The sequence below is a fragment of the Typha angustifolia genome, chromosome 13 (genome assembly GCF_048772165.1).
Source record: "Typha angustifolia cultivar Huaian chromosome 13, ASM4877216v1, whole genome shotgun sequence".
NCBI lineage: Eukaryota > Viridiplantae > Streptophyta > Magnoliopsida > Poales > Typhaceae > Typha > Typha angustifolia.
Window position 1 is genome coordinate 13,081,370 of NC_133251.1, and position 18,424 is coordinate 13,099,793.

An 18,424-nucleotide genomic window follows, 5' to 3' on the forward strand; every position below is an offset into this window, starting at 1 on the left:
TTGTTGAATATAAACTAGTTTATAACCCTACTTAATTGCAACTGCTTTACTTACTTACTGACATAAAAAACATACAAAAGCGATAAGAAAATAATAAGAATTTAAAATCCTCAATGGCGGAGGAGATAGACGAGCTGAGAGTCAATCTCAATTTAGAGGTGGGAGATCCAGTGTGGTCAGATGCAAACCATATCATAGCCTCTCTAAGTCCGACGATCTCTGCGGCGAGCGAGAAGAGTAATGGCCACAGCGACTTGATAATTATCAATTATAATTCCTCGACAGATTGGATTAATTTATTATAAATCCAACTGCAACATAGCTTGGTGGATTAACCGATAATACGGCCCCGAGTTCATTCGGGAGCTACAGAATTACATAAGAAATAACCAAAAATATGTTACTATTTAAAAGGAGAGACTTCAAAATGTCCATTTTTTACCAGCCATTTAAGACAACCATTTTACTTTCTTATGAATGCAGCTCCGAAAAATATTGCATCACTAGAAATCCTCCCATACCACGATCCTGAGCACATAATAAAGAATGAATCGCCACGCTAGTGTAATGGTAACAACATACCAACTATCCATGATAGAATATGATGAACTCTTTAAGACAGCTCAATTGTGATAGAAGAAAGGATAAATTACGAATTGCCTAAATCACATCAGCCTAAACCAGACAGACAAAGTGTAAATTATTTAAACCACATTAACCTAAACGCAGGCAAAATTATACAAATAAAAGTTTAAAGAGTAATTTGAGTGTAGACATAATAGAATGGGGCTAATTAGAAAACCCACAACATGCACTACTGTACTATAATGATAGTTCCGGTTCTTAGAAGCAAAGAGCAGACACACGGGGCCAAGAAGTACCCAAGAACTAATCTTCCAGATGACAAAAGAGATCCCAAAGGAAAGACCAAATCCATCATGCATAGAAATAGAAGTCAAAATGTAACACGTCTTAGAGAAAAGTAAACTATCACACCGTCATACATCACCACCACATCAGTCGATCTTATCGGCGCCTACTGGAGCAGCAGATTAATCCCGAACGAGGCCGCGCACATCTCTAGCCCAAACAAAGCCAGGAAATTTAACCCTCTGCCCGACAAATTAATCCCATCAGAAATCACGCCCAAAGAATAATAATAATAATAATACCCAAATATATACATATGTAGAGAGAGAAGAAGAAGTACCCAATCTTGAGTCGATTCTCGGGTACACCAGTGGAGTAACCCTTGAAATAGAAGAATCGCGCAATCGTGTATAGAAGACCGAGTCCGGCGCCGATTACTGGGTGTTGAATCCCACCAACCAAAAGCATCGTAAAGAAAACCGGCATCGACTCCAGCGAGTTCTGATGCCCTCTCTGCTCACAAACATCGCGCCATGAACTAATAATGAGCTCTTGGGTAATCTAACAATTAGGTATTGACAAGAGACGGGGAGAGATAGAGAGACCTGGACACAGTTGAATAGCTTGGCATCCTTATTCTCAGATTCGACAGCATAAAGAGTGGGATAGAACACCTTATACCTGAACCGGATAAGATTACGAGAATTAACAGCAAGGAGCAACTAGTGATTCACAAGGAGTTAGGCGTTTGTGTGCTTACTTTTTACGGGCTTTGCCGACTTGCAAAGACATCCAGAGGTTGAGTAAGGCATAGAGGACAAGCACCAGAACAACGTACCCGTATTCCTTCGGGATCTCCATCTTCACCGCCATTTCTACCTCTCTCTCTCTCTCTCTCGCCGGCTCCTTCTGACTCTTTCTCTCGAGTATCTCATTTTTATCCTAGTGGGTGGGTACGGACGGGCTCCAAAGCCTAGAAGCTTCTGAGAATTTGGAAATGCCTTGGAGCCCAAGCCAAGTTTTGGGCTTTGGCCCACTTAGTACGGGTATGTGTCATATTATATTTCACCCTCTTAGTAAGTATCTGTTCAAAAATAGTATATATTTTGCTAGATATACACACAAATAAGAGATTTTCCAAGGGTATATACGCAAAAAGGAATTCGGTAATTGCTTAATAATTGCTAGTCTTAATATAAAATATAAAATTCCCCTTTTTAGTTTACAGTAATAAGCTGGAAAATATTTTTGTATGAAATATAATACATAAAAATGAAGGTTTTGCATAAATATATATATAGATACACTTCAAAAATCTATTATTTACTTTTATACCTCTCTAAAATTGCATGATTTTAAAATTTGATTAATTTAAATATTAAAAAATATATATATATCCTTACTCTATCACATATTTCTAGTTAAAATGTGATTTTTTTTCTTAAATTATTGAGATTTAAATTGAAAGATAATATACAGATAAATTTGTTTTATTAGGTATACATATAAATATCAGTTTTAGAGCAGCATACAGGTAAGTAAATAAGGGATTCTACAAGGATATTATATTATAATGATGTTAGAGACAATTTGCTTAGTGGCAAACTCTTTTGTCAAACAAAGAATTAGAAAAGCCACCTTTATCTTAGTAATTAGGTTTTATCAACCCTTGAAAAAGGTTATGAGTTCAATTTTGTTACTCGGTAGATTTTCAATTATTTATATTGTTTGGATTTATATGTTTTATTTTTTTAGAAAGATTGGTTCAATTATTCAACACATATATATTAAAGAAGACTTATTATTTATTTAAGATGTCAATGTTAAGTTCTTGTGTTCGGCTCAAATGTTTGGTCTGTTTTGCTTGGCAAGCTGGTTAAAAACTAAGCTCAATTAACTAGGATTAAACCAATAAACTTACGGAATTATATATCTAACTATTTATCTCAATCTATCTGCTAGAATATGTATTTTAACTAGTAGTCAACTTTCAACTACTATAATGCCTAATAATATCAAATCTGGACTCCGATTTGACTCATCTGTCAAACTGCCGAATTGATTGGAACAAAAGTTAAACCGTACATGAGTCGTTTGTGAACCACGCCCAAGATTGACAGCTCTAGTTTTGTCTAGCCTAGAGCGAAGACGAGGAACACAGAACCTAAGAAGAGCAGTTACGAGCAAAGTATTCTTTACTATAGCATTATAACTGAGTTCATCGTAAGCCGCCACATTTAGCTGATAGCTTTATTCATTATACTTCTCATATATATAGATAGATATAGACATAGGGACAAAACTCTCCCCCTATGACTAGCTATTACAACCTCCTCTGACCACTGCATATTTATATAGAGAGAGCTGATAGAGAACTAAATAGTTAGATGATCACGCCTTCGTCCTTGTCGTCGTCCTCACGCGGCGGTGACGGCGATCTTCATTCCCGACTGGCAGTGGCCGGCGAAGCTGCAGATGAAGAAGTTTCTCCCTCGAGCCAGCGTTATCCGATCGTTGCCGGACTTGAAGATCTTTGCGCCTCTCGGGGCATTGCAACTGCTGTACCCGGCCGCGTTCACCGCAACCACATTGTGGACCGAAGGGTTGTACTTGAAAACTATCCCAAGTATAGATCGAAGCAAGTAATTCAAATTCTCTCTCAAATTATAAACTAATAGTCTTACAAAAAAGGAAAAAAAAAAAGGTTTTATATAGATGAATTAATGCTTACCGAGAACATCGCCGGCCCTGAATCGCTTCCCGTTAGGCCAGCCGGCGGTGTTGAAGGTCCAGCCGCTGCCGCCGCCAACTGTGTAGACCGCCGACTCGGCGGTCTCACTAAGGACAAGGATGCAAAGGAGAGCAAGCCCCAGAGCCACAGCACTGCCCCTTCCCTGAGCCATCACTGGACAAGAGATTTTAAAATAAATTCTCAAAGAGAGCAAAGAGATCTAGCGAAGGAATTATTGAGAGGCTTGTGCTCAATTAGGATAGATAAGGTGGTCTTTTATAAGCCTCTAAAGAGGAAGGAAAGGAGTGTTAGGGGTGGGCAGCCATGGGGGCCCCCAGTGAGACGTTTGGAAGTCTTTGGGCCTCTTTAGTCTTTACTTGGATTGCCATGGAGGTCTAAAATGGAGCTGGCCAACTACCCACAAGGGGACATTATTTCTTGGACAAAGGACTGAGAGGACTTTGTGTGAACTTTGAAGGCCTCAACTTGTGTGTATTTAATTGGAAGATGTGCCTGGAAATGGGAAGAGTTAGGTGGTAGATCACATCTATTATTGTAGGCCAAGGGGACTTAGATATCTACAGATGTCTTGAGAAGAGTAGGAACTGCAACTCAACTGGGGATTTGCCTGGTTGAGTGGAGGACCATTGTCTGATTTTGGCTTAGTGGCCAGATTTATTCAATCCTCTCCAAGTTGTCTGATTTGGACATAAGTAATCCTTTTCTTTTAGGGGTTATATTTCAAAACTTATTCATCACTCTTAAATATATCTTACAACTAAACACTAACATACTACTAAATCTGATATAAGATAAATTACGTGACAAATTAACTATAAAACTTTATTACAAATGGCGAGGTGCAATAAAACTATGAATGATTTCTAAATAAGATTTTATTACTGTTGACATACTTATTCACTCTTAAAAAATCTTAAGCACGAGCGAATGAACATTACTGGTTTGATTTCCTTGTGAATGCTATAATTAATTAATATTTGATAAAATGTTTCACCAAAGCATATTTCTTAAATAAAATTAGCCCAACTATCTAAAATACATACATATATACATATTAACTTTAATTAGGGAAGTGGATCATAATTCTTGAATGGTTCACTTAGTTATGGGAGTCAATATCCCAGTTTGTGGGTAGAATTCGAAAAGAAAAAGGCGCCCCAATCTGTGGAACATGTTCGACAGTTGGGTGAGTAAATTACGGACACAATCTGCGACCTGGCCGAAAGAGAACGTATCATGTAGGGTAGTCTAAACTGTTATTTTTTTTCCTCCTCCTCCTCCTCCTCCTCCTCCTCCTCCTTCTCCTTCTTCTTCTTATTCTTATTATTTTACTGCAACTGTGGGAGCTAATGGTCTCATGCCTTTTAATTGGAGTAGACAAAGAGTAGACTAAGAATTGAACATAGATGTGAAAGAAACCCGTGAGTCGTCGGCATGAGAATTTTGGCATCTCCTGCTTTCTTCTGGAGCACTTGGGCTTACTTTTGTGGACTAGTGGAGCTGTGGAGGTGTACGTTCGTCATGCAGACGTGTGAATGACCTTTAAGATAAAACTAAATAGTATTATGAATTAATCTAGCTTTAGCCCATTCCATGACCAATTCCTGACAACTAGACACTGAGAACAAGCATTAGATACGCATAGTTAAGAGTCTTTAATTAGCAAGCCACTGTCTTGGAAAAGGAAGAGCCGTGAGGATGCGAAGGTGCACTGCTCCATGGTCTCTTTCTTTAGTTCCTCTGTAAATCCAAAAGAAGAAGATGGAAAATTACAGCAGCCATGCACAGGTACTGAAGCAACCATACATATTAGCTTAGTAGTGGAATTTAAACCTTACCTAAGAAAACAGACACTAAAGACAAGCAAGGACGGGGATATGGTTGGCAAGTAAGTTGAGATGCCAGTAGGTTATCTTTAATTGGGTCAAAGGTATTGGTTTAGCAAAGACAAGGAGAATTAAAGCAATTTTGTTAAGTGGGCTAGTGTTTCCTATGTTTAACCTATTGTTGCTATAGCTGAAGTGATCAAGTCGTAACATATTTTACAACCTACACCAAAGTAGAAAGGGAGAGACAACTTTTCTTAAGTATTACTTAAGGTGGTATGTGGTTTGAGTTTAGGACTAACTCCTGCATTTGGCTAGGAACTCCTTTAGTAACTAAATACTATTTTTCTTAGCCAAGTTTAAGGATGAAAGATGAGAGAGAAAATAAAATTAAATATAAATTTATTTTATTTCTCAAGTTATAATTTTACTTTTAAAATCACTTACATTTTATATTTTATAAATTTAATAATAAGACATTGGTATTATGTGCATGACACATCAAAATAATAATGACACCTCTATTTTATATTATCTCTTATATATTCTAAATTTTTATCTTAAAATAAATACATTTTGCTTATGAACTTCTATGCCCCCAAGTTGTTATAATTTCGTAATAATTTACTTTCTTTAAAAAAGTAAAAATTAAAAATAAATAAAAGTGGCATTCTGTATACAAAGAAAAATTAATATTTATAAATTCGCTTGCTGGCTTAAAAGCATGGAAGGCTGGAAACTCACGGTGATTGCTGGGTTACAAGTGCGATCCTGTAATAAAATTATTTTTACTATAAAAATATATATATATATTTTTTTGGCAAATATCTAAACTTTAATAATAATATTTTATCTAATATAATAAAAATTAAAGAGTATTTTGGTTCATTAATTTTATATAGTAAGTATAATAATTACACTTTAGTCTAAGTGACAACTAAATACCATATTTTAGTAGCCTAATAATTAAACCACCTAAATCATGAAATAGGACCAGCCAATCATACGGGCTTTAAGAATATATATATATATATATATTAGACGTCATAATTATCTCCAATTAATTTCATAAATTTAATATGATGGTGGTGGGCGAAAGCCAAAGAGACGTGAATTGCCGCCCGAGCCATCCAATGTAAACTACGCCTCCCCCTTCGTCCTAATCCAAATCCCTTTTAATTCCTCTGTATACACTGCATCTACGTCCAAACTCCATATTCCATGCACGTGTATCACTGCTATCTATCCATCTGGCATCAGATCGTCTGCAGCCGCAACTGCACAAATTTGTATCCTACCCCAATCAACAATTGCCAAGTACGTATCACAATGTTAGCAATTTAACTTCCCTCGTTCAATTGCCACCAATACGTTTATACAAAAACAGAGGAGAGCATAAACTTAAAATTCCAACACTATCTTGGTAATCAGAGATTCCATGACGATGAAGCTAAAATTAGTTATGATGTTTGATCTCTATCTCATTCTCCACCACACTATAGCCGTCAACGGCGGCGGCTGGCGGCGGTGGAATATGCTGCAAAAAAGCGTCGGCGTTTCCGCCATGCACATGCAGCTCTTATTCCCCGACCGGGTCGTCCTCTTCGACCGCACCGACTTCGGCCACTCCAACCTCTCTCTCCCCGCAGGCAACTGCCGCCACGACCCCGACGAGCTCGCCGTCAAGATCGACTGCACCGCGCACTCCGTTGAGTACTCCGTCGTCGACAACACCTTCCGCCCCCTCACCGTCCTCACCGACACCTGGTGCTCCTCCGGCACAGTTGCCCCCGACGGCACCCTGATGCAGACCGGCGGGTACAACGATGGCGAACGCGCCGTCCGCTTCTTCCGCCCTTGCGGCGACGGGAAATGCGACTGGGTCGAACGCAAACTGGACCTCGCAGTCCGCCGGTGGTACGCCACCAACCAGATCCTCCCCGACGGCCGGGCGATCATAGTCGGTGGCCGGAGGCAATTCAGCTACGAATTTTATCCGAAAACAAATCCTACTTCGACAGTAACTTCTCTTCCATTCCTTATAGAAACGAAAGATCCCGAAGAGAACAACCTCTACCCGTTCGTCCACCTCAACGTCGATGGAAACCTCTTCATCTTCGCCAACAACCGGGCCATCCTCTTAGATTACAATAAGAATATTATCGTTAGAACTTATCCGAAGATACCCGGTGGAGAGCCGCGGAACTATCCGAGCACGGGCTCGTCAGTTTTACTACCATTAAAGCCGTCGGAGACGGAAGCCGAAGTGCTCATCTGCGGCGGAGCGCCGATAGGGTCGTTTGTACAGGCGAAGCAGAAGGGTGGTTTCTTGCCGGCTTTGAGCTCGTGCGGGAGGATAAGGATCACCGACGATTCGCCGTCGTGGGCGATGGAGACAATGCCGGCGCCGAGAGTGATGGGCGACATGATCCTGCTCCCTAACGGCGAGGAAGTGGTAATCATCAACGGCGCGGCGGCGGGGACAGCCGGGTGGGAGCTCGGTAAGAATCCGTCCCTCGCGCCGGTCGTCTACCGCATCGGAAATCGCGCAGGAGCTCGCTTCGAGGTGCAAAGTGCGGCGACGACTCCCCGGCTTTACCACTCGTCGGCGGTGCTGCTCCGCGATGGCCGTGTGCTCGTTGGCGGAAGCAACCCTCACGTGTACTACAACTTCTCCGGCGTCCAGTACCCGACGGAGCTCAGCCTCGAGGCATTCTCACCGGAGTACTTAACCCCGAGTAACGCCAAGTCACGGCCAGCGATCTCCATCCCAGGAATCCTTCCGCTGCAATTGAATTACGGAAAGCAGTTCAACCTTCGGTTCGCCGCAGCAAAAATAAGGGACAGCGGCGTGACGGTGACGATGGTGGCGCCGGCGTTCGCGACACACTCCTTCTCTATGAACCAGAGGCTTCTAATTTTGGACACAGGAAAGGTGGCCGCGGTCGGAAAGGTATTATACAATGTCGTTGCCGTTGCTCCGGCGTCGGCGATCTTAGCGCCGCCGGGGTACTACATGGTGTTTGTCGTTAATGGTGGGATTCCAAGTGAGGGCATATGGGTGCATGTGAAGTGAGTCATAGTTACTACTTTGTTTGCGACTTATTAATTGCGATAGAGAAGTAAGTATATATATATATATATATATAAGTAATGAAGACATATCATGTGAGCGAGGGAGACTCGATGGATCGGCCTTTGGTTTTGTTTCTTCTTTTGCTTTGGTTAATTTAATAGGATATATATATATATATATTCTAATAAACCAAGTAATTAAGCTCTACATGTGACAAAAGTGGCACGTGAATAGTAAACCACTCGTCAAGCTTAAGACAAAAAAATAAAAATAATAAAAAGGAATCTATACCACTTGACAAGTTCTTTGAGGTTATTAATTTGAGACCTATGTATTGATCAAGGTGATCTAGTCACCAAGCTAGCTTGCATACACATAACACATCACAAATATTAGGGAGATAGGGTTTAATATAAATTTTAAACTCAAAGGCTCAAGTATTCATATAAATTCATTTACTTCAACGTGGAACTAAACTCTCACGTATGATACTCAACAATGTCTTCATTATCATTGTTCAGTCTAATCTACTAGTCTTAAGCAAGTCTCATGAACTAAACTCTCACATATAATACTCAACAATCTCTTCATTATCGCTGTTCAATCTAATCTACTACTCTTAAGCAAGTCTCATGCCTAATTTCTCTTCCGGTAACACTCCAGGCTCAAGAGTCTAGCTTTTCATTGCTATTAGCCATTCTTCATGAGTCACTATGAACCCACTTGTCCGAGCTCATCTGCCAATCTCACGCAATAGGAGGAAAAAAAAGAGAGAGCATACGATGAGCATCTATTGGAGTCGATCATTTCTAAGATATAATTCCAATTTATTATTATATGATGAAAAGGCCTCACAATCTTCAGTTTTACACCTACTCTTAAGGGAAGAAATGCCATCCTTATCCTAAATCAAAATCTTTGCTCAACTGAGTTAGATGGACTAATGTTAAATACAAATCTTATAATTCAATTCTACTAAAAAACATAAGCTATTACATGAAGGCTCAAGTAATTATATAAACCCTTTAATTTTTAGAAAAATTTGCATATACTAATCTGTTTTTTTTTAATAAAATTATGGTTTACGCCCTACATTTTACTATTTGCAAATTGAAACCTAAACTTTAGCAAATATGTACAAAAAATATCCTGGATTAGATTTAAATTAACGTCGTAAGAATATTCCATTAATTAAAAATATTTTATATTTAAATGAATAAAATGTCTCGAGTATATGTTAGGTTTAGCTAGGTTAGATTGAATTAGTATAGGTTGCACAAATATAACTTGACCGAAAGTATTTTTCTAATCTTATTAATATAGTTAACTTAATCGAGATACTTAGTTAAGTTTAGCTAACAAATATAATAGGATATTATTTTATGCACATATTCGCTAAATTATAAAGCTTGATTTGTAAATAGTAAAAATGTAAGGTATAATCATAATTTTATTAGAAAACAGGGTGTTATATGTAAATTTCCCTCAAATACATCGACCCATTTTAAAAACAAGTATTTAATTAATTAACATTTTACATGCAAACACAATCCCTGACATGAAGTATGGACTCTCGATGATGATTAGCACTAAACTTTGTCTCTAATGCATGAGAAGAACTCACAACAAATGATTTAGGAACCGAAACAAGATCAAAGGCAACAGAAACCAACACAGATGGCATTATTGACTGGTTCAAACCATCATCCAACTGCTCCTCATTGGTGCATCATTTGTGGCTGCGGAGGTGCCATGCTTCCCAGTTGCTGCTGCTGCTGCTGTCTCATCATCTGGACTCCTAACCAACCTACATGCACATATAGTTAGCAATCGATCTGATTGATTAGAACCTTATTAATTAGAAGAAGGATGGATATATAACGCATAACGAATAGCTCTCTACCAATTTCCGGGTTCAAGCCACGGTTCTTTAGTTCTCTGTACTCCTGGCAGAGGGCACAGTACTCAAAGCAGAGGTGGACGAATAGATCCGGGCCAGGGTCGGCCATGAGGTTGAAGGAAGTCCTGAGCCTCGTACGGAGGTTGGTGGAGAGCAAGGATGGTAGGATAATGGCAAAAGTTGCCAAGAAGTAAAGGGATCCGCTCGTGGTGCAAGCTGCGTATGTAGTTAATTTAAATCCTTCTCTTAATTAGGGGCAGTTAATCGTCATGGAATAGTTATTAGAACAACAAAAGTAGTAGCTAGATCGCCTAATCGAGTTTAGTTAATCCGCTTACATGTTCGGCCCTCGTCGAGAATCTCAGTGATCTGCCCGAACGTCACGCACGGGGCGAGGAGGGTCAAAAGGGCTGCCACGTCCAACACATGCATGCATGCATGCACGTAAGAGTTAATTAGCCTTCAGGTTAACTTTTGACATCTATAAATTAGAAATGCAGTAGTTTAACAAAATAAAAGGAAATAAATCATCCTGACAAACAAAAATAAGGGTTTTGTTGTTGTTGTTGTTCTTTTACATTTGAATGGCTGAAATTAATTAGTTAGTTATGGTTTGAGGGGTATTCAAAACCCTACACTAAATTAATCTAAATAAGCTCCAATTAGCATGAGTGGTAGAATATAAAGGATTTTTAACAACTAAAGTTTTTAGAATATAAAACTTCCACTGTTCTAGTCCAAATCAGAGAACTCACCATTAGTGGGATCATCCAAGCAATCAAACAAACCAGTCGACCACATCTCCCCCACTCTCTGCCCTACCGGCGGGCACTGCACCGGACGAGGCGGCGTAGTAGCAGGGTACGCCGCGTTTTGCGCCGCCGGTTTCGGTTGCCCGTAATTTACCTGTTGATCATAATTCCAACCAGCTGGGGTTGGTATGCCACTGACCGGCGTAGCGGCTTGCTGATAACCGTAGCCAGGGGCGGCGGCAGCCGCCGGTCGGTATACAGGTGGGGGAGGGGCCTGGTAACGGCGCTGCGGCGGTGGAGCTGCAGCTGGAGGTGGCCCCCCCATCTGGTCGCCGCCGCCATCCTGGGCGTTCTCACCATATGTTGCGAAGGACGGCGGTCGCTCGTCGTCGGCCGCGAACGACATGCTGTCCATTTCCGACTGATGGAATTAAGAAGGAAGTGGAGGTTTTAATTTATAGTTGTTCTTTTATTTGGTTGCTACTACGTGCATGCCACGATCGCCATTAGAGGAAGTCTTAAGTCTTATTTATATTGCTCTCAAAATCTACTAAAACTTGTTTTGGTTATCACCGAGTCCCACAATCATTCGAAGCATTAACGTGGCAAACACTACTCGCTAATTAATATCGATCTGCGCTGGAAGACTGCTGTAGGTTTGAATGATTATAAATGATAATATATCCTTCACAAGAATGCACCTCATCTTAATTCCCTGTGTATTTTAGAATGCGTGCACCCTGGGCATCATCCATAATTAAGAAGGGAGTGCATGAAGACTTTTATTACTTGCAAAAATAAATTAAAAAGAAAAACAACTCAATTCGATCCCCGAGCTCAAATTCCAACGTGTACAGGAAAAGGTTCGAATCGATCAGCTCAGCATTCACTTTAATTCAGAGGAACTTAATTTACGCAGCTCCTCCTGGATACATCATCGTCACTGGTGGTGGAGGTGTCATCGTTCCTGGATTTAATCTGGCCGTCTGAATGCCCGCCCAACCTAAGTAAACGAAGTAAGGAACGAATATTTGAGTCATTTCCATGCACTGAAAACTTGTATATAGTGGAAAGGATTAGAGAAAGAAAGACGTGCGATGGCATATATACCGAGTTCGGGGTTGAAGCCTCGGTTCTTGAGCTCTCGGTATTCTTGGCAGAGAGCACAGCTCTCAAAGCACAGGTGGATGAATATGTCAGGGCCAGGCTCCTCCAAGAGGTTGAAACTAGCACGGAGCCGTGAACGGAGGTTGGATGACAGCAACAACGGCAGGATGATGGCAAAGCCCGAAACGCAGTAGATACACCCACTCGTCGTGCATGCTGCATGCATGCAGTGTTATATACAATCCATTTCCTCTTCTTTCTCTCTCTCTCTTATTCTTTTGAAAATATATTAGACACTCAAATAAGAAGTAATCAGACATTGGGTGCACCAAAAATTATAAAAATATAACAAGATCATTTAGAATCATTGCAACTAGACAAAAATCAATCTAGAGAAAGAATTATGTAATTATATACATATATGGATGGATTATTTGCCCAAAAACTCAGTTTTTTTTTATAACCTTGCAGAAAACTAACTAAATGCAATTATATATTACCAGACAACTAGCTAGTTTTGGTTTTTGATGCTAATATATATTAGCCATATACACTAAATTAAAAGTTTACTTATAAGCATCATTTCTTCCTTTAATCCATTTAATTTTAACCATACCACGATAATTAACTATCAGCTAGCTTTCCCTTAATTAACTCGTAACAAGGTGGCAGAAAGAACGATGAAAGATAGAATCGTTTTACGTACGTGTGCGTCCCTCGTCGAGAACCTCAGCGATCTGGCCGAACGTGACGCACGGGGCAACGCACGTCAACAGAGCTGCAATCCACATGCACGTAAAACCTTAGCTTAATCACACCATATCAACATAACGAAGCTCGCCTCCACTTATAAACTATCTCAATGAATGATTAAAAACTCCCACCATTTTCAGGATCTTGCGAGCAATCGAACAGACCAGTCGACCACATCTCCCCTACTCTTTGCCCGATCTGCTGACCTATTACTTGCCCCAGTGCGACTCCTTCGCCCGCCGTCGGCGCGGACTGCCCGACGGTTGGCGGTGGAGCACTAAGAGTAGCCCCGGGCGGCGGCGGATACACCCCGGCCTGCTGCGGTGGATAGGCTGGGACCGCAGGCGTGTAACCGGACGGCTGCACTAGAATCGAAGCTGCGATGGTTGGGGCTGGAATTCCGAATTGCGGCGGCGGCGGCGGTTTGGCTGCTGTTGTCAGGTATCCGACGTTTGTGCTGGAGTATATCTCCATTTTTGATGTTGCTACCTTATTATGTATATACGTCAGATGAATATACGAAGAGGAGGGGTGTAGGAGGAGAGCTTTTATAGTAGGAGGAGAGAGAGAAAAAGGGACGACAAGAGAAGAGGTCAAAGTATATATGAAGAGTATACATCTCATTCGTTATTAATTTAGAGATGATACGAGGGGCCGCTCGCAAATACCACATAAATCTGTGAATGGTTCCAGCATGGGGGATGTCATATGTTGTACTTATTTGCACCTCTCGGCAAATGGATTTTAATAAAGTATGTAGTAGATCGTCTACAGCCATACTTGGCAGCTGTCGATTGGCTACGAAATTCAATTCATTCACTTTGGTGCTGCAGAGGATGTACATAAATTGGGCAGTTGTTTTGATGAGCTTATGACTAATTGATTTAGTTGTCGTTAAACTATTGTTTTGTTCGTCTTATTAATAAATGTTTAGCAATAGCAGCACGTAGGCATAATTTATAAATGGAGGAAATGGAGATAAATGAGAAGGAGGAGGAGGTGTTATTGTGACTTGTTCTCCAGAGTGATGACAGAGGTGGAAATAGTATTGCATTAATTAGTGCCTCTATTTGTTGAAAAGTGATGAGATAATATCTTCTTTCTCCATGTTAATTTGTTCTCTGCTGCATTAATCCGCGTTTAAGGAAAGAGGAATATAAAGCTTCTACCCTTGTAGGTTAGTATAAGACAATGTTATTCCTAGGACTAGACATGGTGATTATGTATGGTTGCATATATCAATACATCAAAATCAGACTAATTTGTATCTAAAACCTGTATTAGATATTAATTTTACCATTCTGGATCTGATCCTAATTTCTATTCAATTTTCATCCTAATCCTAGCAACTGCAAATCCAAACCTGCCAACAATTAATGGCAATGAGAGCTACAATAGAGATAGGGCACTCGTTTAACATACAGAAACAGATGGTAATACTTGAGGTTTCTCAAATCTCTTTCTAGAACTTCTATGAAGAAAGGTATCTTCGGCAATGGTCAGTAAAACTTGTACGAATCTTGGAAGACAGTAGTAAACAATAAAATTCTCACCTAAAAGCATTACATAATTTAAGAAGCAAGGAATTAACCCTGGGCCATGCCAAAGCATAAAAAGTGGATAGGAAAGGTACTTAAATTACCTTTATCATTAGCTTGTTATGTTGGTCGTTTAAAGATATTACTAGTCATTTTTCTACTACTCTGCTTCTAACCACACATAAGAACGCATGGGCACAAGCATCTAAAAGGCCCTTCCTTTCTCTACACGTCTCTATTTACCCAAAGATCTGGTGAAAGCTTTTAACCAAATCTACTAAGTTAGAAGTTACTAAAAAATCGATGTTGTGTCACCACCATCGTCAAAATGGCCTGAAGTAAATGGAAGTCAAACCTAAAAGAGAAACATGCCAATCAACTTTATCACTAGAGTCTGAAAATATGGGCATATATTATCAATCCTTCCTGATTTAGTCTTAAGATAGTTTTATCAGGTATATATGTATATATACGTTGTACCTTTATCCGAATCTCAATGCATCAACACACATTACATATATTGGCAAGGAAATGAGTAAATGACTGCTAATTGTGCAACTAAATTAGAAAAGAAGACTACAGCATTTTTTTTTTTTTTTTTTGCAGTGTAAAAGGAAAAGAAAGTGATAAGATCCAATGCGGCGGATATGACGTCCCTAGATAATTTTGCTCCAAATTCATTTGCCTTGGTCTTAGGAAGGCAGGCATCACGGACTAAGTCAACAAATTATATGGAGTATAGTTTGACACGATGCTAGGATTCAATGAGCAACATCGCAAGAACTTTTCCTGCGAACAATTAATGGATCGGGTATCGAATACTCCTGCAATCAATTTAACCATCTATAGCGGAGACTAGATGTGATGAGCATGATCAAATCCAAAATTAAATATGAAAGGCTCACAAAATTAAATTATATATATACAATCGATATGCCAGCAGACATTACATCCAATAGCACACGAAGAATATAGCCCACAAAATCCTAACCAGGAATACCATACCCCACTACTACCAATTCACCTAAATAAATTTCTTCTCCAGCTTACCAGTTTATATCTAATATTGTGACATATGATTGTATTAAAGTTTTCTGTATATCTGATTAAAATGACTTTTGGGTGTAATTTATATGATACCATGAATAATCCCTCTTTGGCAAGCTGGCATTTGTTTGCTTCTAGGAAGACGAGAAGAGACCACCCAGCCATTTGGAGCAATTCCACAACAACCCAGTGGTTAAATCCTACCCCACAGGCTATTGACTCCAACGAGTATTAGAAGATCCACCCCGCGTTATCTTCCTAATACTTAGTTCACAAGGCATAACAACTTCGTATATAAGAATTTGACATTTGATACTACCTCATAGGAACGCAGCCAAAAAAAGAGGTGCTTGCCTTCTAGCATTGTGCATTTGTAGAAAGAGAGGTGTAGAGAGGAAGAAAGAGAAGAGTATGGGAAGGAAAATGGACCTTCTCTTAGGGAGGACATCAAGGCAGACATCAAAACTGAAGACCCTCTTGGGCCTCACCGTCTCCCGCCTCGCCGTCCTCCGCAACCACCGCCAAGTCCGGTGCATTCAGGCCCGTAGTGACCTCGCGCAGCTCCTCCAGCTTGGCCATGCTGACCGCGCGCTCCTCCGCGTAAGTCATAAAAAAAAAACCCATCAATTTCATATCTCATACCATAAATGCATGGTTTCTAATGGTTGTTTGTTTACTGATGTACCAGGCAGAGCAAGTCATCAAGGAACAGAATATGTTAGATGTGTTTGTGATGGCAGAGAGCTATTGCAATCTTATAACTGAGAGGGCCATCCTCATAGAAAATACCAAGTGAGTAGCCATTAGTTGATGATGGTTTAATGTTCTCACCTCATCTCATCATTCATTTGGTGACTGTTTCTGTAGGAAGTGCCCCGAGGAGCTTCGCGAGGCGATCTCAAGCTTGATCTTCGCGTCGTCAAGGTGCGGTGAGCTGCCTGAGCTGCAGGATGTTCGCTATATCTTCGCAACCCACTTCGGCAAGGACTTCACGGCCGCTGCGCTCGAGCTGAGAAATAGTTGCGGAGTGAATCCAAAGGTAGCATCTCTAGTTCTTTACCATGTACTTATCTTTAGTTTCAACACGATGAATGAGTTCCGAATTTTGTACAGATAATAGAGAAGCTGTCCACCAGACAGCCAAGCCTGGAGAGCAGACAGAGAGTGGTTGAAGAGATAGCTGCAGAGAAAGGAATCAAGCTGGATATTCAAGAAGTTTCTTCTGAGAAATTAAAGGTCAGTAGAGTGATATTGAAGTAGCCAAGAGCTCTGGCCGGGTCCACCCAAAATGTGTCTTGGGCCAGTTCCGCCCAATGTTGCCACGTTACCAGACTTCTTAAGCAGAAGTATTAACATTTCATACCACTTGTGCAGGGCAATAGAAGATTCAACCAGAGGAATGACGAAATTAAGGCAGAAGTGAATACATCAGTTGATAACAGAAAGCTACCTGAATTGGATTCAGATGAAAGCTTCTCTATGGAGGTCATGCAGAAGTACAAAGACGTGCCAAGTGCAGCACAGGCGGCCTATGAATCGGCTGCACTTGCAGCATCAGCTGCAAGGGCTGCCATGGAGCTCTCACGGTTTGATTCTGAAGGGAGGGGCTCCTCAGGTCAGAGTAAACCAGTTAGTAAGAGGAGGAACGAAAACAAAGAACTGAAAAGAGATACGACTGAGCATTCTGACAGCGATAAATATTTTGAGAAGATAGACACCGTTCAAAACTACAATTCAGATGCAGACGTAGAAAAATCAGTAAAGCACAAAGTTTTGCTTCAAAAAGGAACTGAAGATAATATGGCGGCACAGCAAGACTATTCTTCATCTCACTCAAGTTCAGATTCTACTGAGACTCCTTCAAAGGAAATAAACATTGCACCAAGAGCATCATCAGAGGGAGATGAAAATGAAATTTTATTTGATAAGAGTGACAGTGAAGAAGAGGGTATGCTAATATCAGCAAGCAAAACACTAGATTCTCGGAGAAGTGGGGATCGTTTCGCAGGAAACAGGCAGACTAATTCAGCTTCAGATGAAGGCTTATATGAAGAAAACCAAATGTCTTACCTTGGTGCTCCCTATCAAAGGACAAACCTGAGACACACTGGAAGCACTTCATTGGATGAAGATATTAATAGGTTGGAAGTACAGTCGGCAAATCAAAGTAAAATTTCAACAAACTTATCGGTGCACCCAAATGTTGCAAGAGAGAGTATTCACCTGGATAGGGGAGATCACTTGCACAAAGAACACCCAGATCGTGGAAAAAAACCCATGTCAGTAAGAACCCGAAGAGGACGTTACCAGCAAATACTAGAGCAAAAGAAAGACGAGTAAGCATCAAGTAGATTAAACGTAAATGATTTTAGGAACAGATAATTGGTAGACTTCCTCATCATGAGTTTTGTATCTGATTAAGAGTGAGCACACATCGTATACATCGTGGAAATGGATTTTGTTTATAAATTTCTAATATTGAAGTCCTCTTTGCACATCTTCAAATGAAGAGATTACTAAGATGGTGATCTTAATTCGATTAAAAGATTCTAAAGATGGGACTAAACCATTAAATCAAGGTAATACTGCAGTTAACCATAGTGAAATTTAATAGTGAAAACAGTTACCTGGAGTCCAGAGAGCACTTGTACAAAAGTCTGGAAGTTGGAAGAAAACCAATGTCTATATGCACCTGAAAAGCACTTTAGCTGCAACACTTTACAAAGAAAGATAAGTAAGCCTGAAGTGTGATTCACTGTAGCATCTCAGGAATGGAGAACTGGTTTGGTTCACCTGTCTCGTG

General features: G+C 40.3%; 5 protein-coding genes across 5 annotated transcripts; 2 read left to right on the plus strand and 3 right to left on the minus strand.

Annotated features, from left to right (window-relative positions):
• Positions 1-776: 776 nt before the first annotated feature.
• On the minus strand, positions 777-1,788 carry LOC140774014 (uncharacterized). Its single transcript, XM_073116831.1, has 4 exons — positions 1,631-1,788; positions 1,476-1,551; positions 1,211-1,383; positions 777-1,112 (listed from the first exon to the last, which is right to left on the minus strand). The coding sequence occupies exons 1-4, from the start codon at positions 1,741-1,743 to the stop codon at positions 1,037-1,039; spliced, it is 438 nt and encodes a 145-aa protein (XP_072972932.1). The 5' UTR covers positions 1,744-1,788; the 3' UTR covers positions 777-1,036.
• Positions 1,789-3,087: 1,299 nt separating this feature from the next.
• LOC140774084 (basic blue protein-like) lies at positions 3,088-3,867 on the minus strand. Its single transcript, XM_073116934.1, has 2 exons — positions 3,602-3,867; positions 3,088-3,487 (listed from the first exon to the last, which is right to left on the minus strand). Exons 1-2 carry the CDS (start codon positions 3,771-3,773, stop codon positions 3,288-3,290), a joined length of 372 nt encoding a protein of 123 aa, XP_072973035.1. The 5' UTR covers positions 3,774-3,867; the 3' UTR covers positions 3,088-3,287.
• Positions 3,868-6,886: 3,019 nt separating this feature from the next.
• Positions 6,887-8,524, plus strand: LOC140773259 (aldehyde oxidase GLOX-like). Its single transcript, XM_073115738.1, has one exon. The coding sequence runs from the start codon at positions 6,887-6,889 to the stop codon at positions 8,522-8,524; it is 1,638 nt and encodes a 545-aa protein (XP_072971839.1).
• A 1,715-nt stretch (positions 8,525-10,239) lies between these two features.
• Positions 10,240-13,510, minus strand: LOC140773260 (uncharacterized). The gene is made up of 8 exons (XM_073115739.1): positions 13,168-13,510; positions 12,990-13,061; positions 12,287-12,499; positions 12,092-12,179; positions 11,180-11,583; positions 10,763-10,834; positions 10,428-10,640; positions 10,240-10,331 (listed from the first exon to the last, which is right to left on the minus strand). The coding sequence occupies exons 1-8, from the start codon at positions 13,508-13,510 to the stop codon at positions 10,243-10,245; spliced, it is 1,494 nt and encodes a 497-aa protein (XP_072971840.1). The 3' UTR covers positions 10,240-10,242.
• A 1,849-nt stretch (positions 13,511-15,359) lies between these two features.
• On the plus strand, positions 15,360-18,096 carry LOC140773034 (uncharacterized). Its single transcript, XM_073115356.1, has 5 exons — positions 15,360-16,221; positions 16,310-16,413; positions 16,489-16,660; positions 16,735-16,857; positions 16,996-18,096. Exons 1-5 carry the CDS (start codon positions 16,033-16,035, stop codon positions 17,959-17,961), a joined length of 1,554 nt encoding a protein of 517 aa, XP_072971457.1. The 5' UTR covers positions 15,360-16,032; the 3' UTR covers positions 17,962-18,096.
• The last annotated feature ends 328 nt before the right edge of the window (positions 18,097-18,424 follow it).

Bases quoted from the DNA above. Each gene is read 5' to 3' on its own strand.
- LOC140774014 (XM_073116831.1), bottom strand. From the start codon at position 1,743: ATGGCGGTGAAGATGGAGATCCCGAAGGAATACGGGTACGTTGTTCTG. The intron at 1,384-1,475 runs GTCTCTCTATCT...GTTTGTGAGCAG, and splicing joins AGCTATTCAACTGTGTCCAG to AGAGGGCATCAGAACTCGCT. The intron at 1,113-1,210 runs GTACTTCTTCTT...TTTGTCGGGCAG, and splicing joins GAGAATCGACTCAAGATTGG to AGGGTTAAATTTCCTGGCTT.
- LOC140774084 (XM_073116934.1), bottom strand. From the start codon at position 3,773: ATGGCTCAGGGAAGGGGCAGTGCTGTGGCTCTGGGGCTTGCTCTCCTT. The intron at 3,488-3,601 runs GTAAGCATTAAT...TACTTGGGATAG, and splicing joins CAGGGCCGGCGATGTTCTCG to TTTTCAAGTACAACCCTTCG.
- LOC140773259 (XM_073115738.1), top strand. From the start codon at position 6,887: ATGACGATGAAGCTAAAATTAGTTATGATGTTTGATCTCTATCTCATT.
- LOC140773260 (XM_073115739.1), bottom strand. From the start codon at position 13,510: ATGGAGATATACTCCAGCACAAACGTCGGATACCTGACAACAGCAGCC. The intron at 13,062-13,167 runs GTGGGAGTTTTT...TGTGGATTGCAG, and splicing joins CTCGCAAGATCCTGAAAATG to CTCTGTTGACGTGCGTTGCC. The intron at 10,835-11,179 runs GTGAGTTCTCTG...TGGACGTGGCAG, and splicing joins CTTGGATGATCCCACTAATG to CCCTTTTGACCCTCCTCGCC.
- LOC140773034 (XM_073115356.1), top strand. From the start codon at position 16,033: ATGGGAAGGAAAATGGACCTTCTCTTAGGGAGGACATCAAGGCAGACA. The intron at 16,414-16,488 runs GTGAGTAGCCAT...CTGTTTCTGTAG, and splicing joins ATCCTCATAGAAAATACCAA to GAAGTGCCCCGAGGAGCTTC. The intron at 16,661-16,734 runs GTAGCATCTCTA...AATTTTGTACAG, and splicing joins GTTGCGGAGTGAATCCAAAG to ATAATAGAGAAGCTGTCCAC.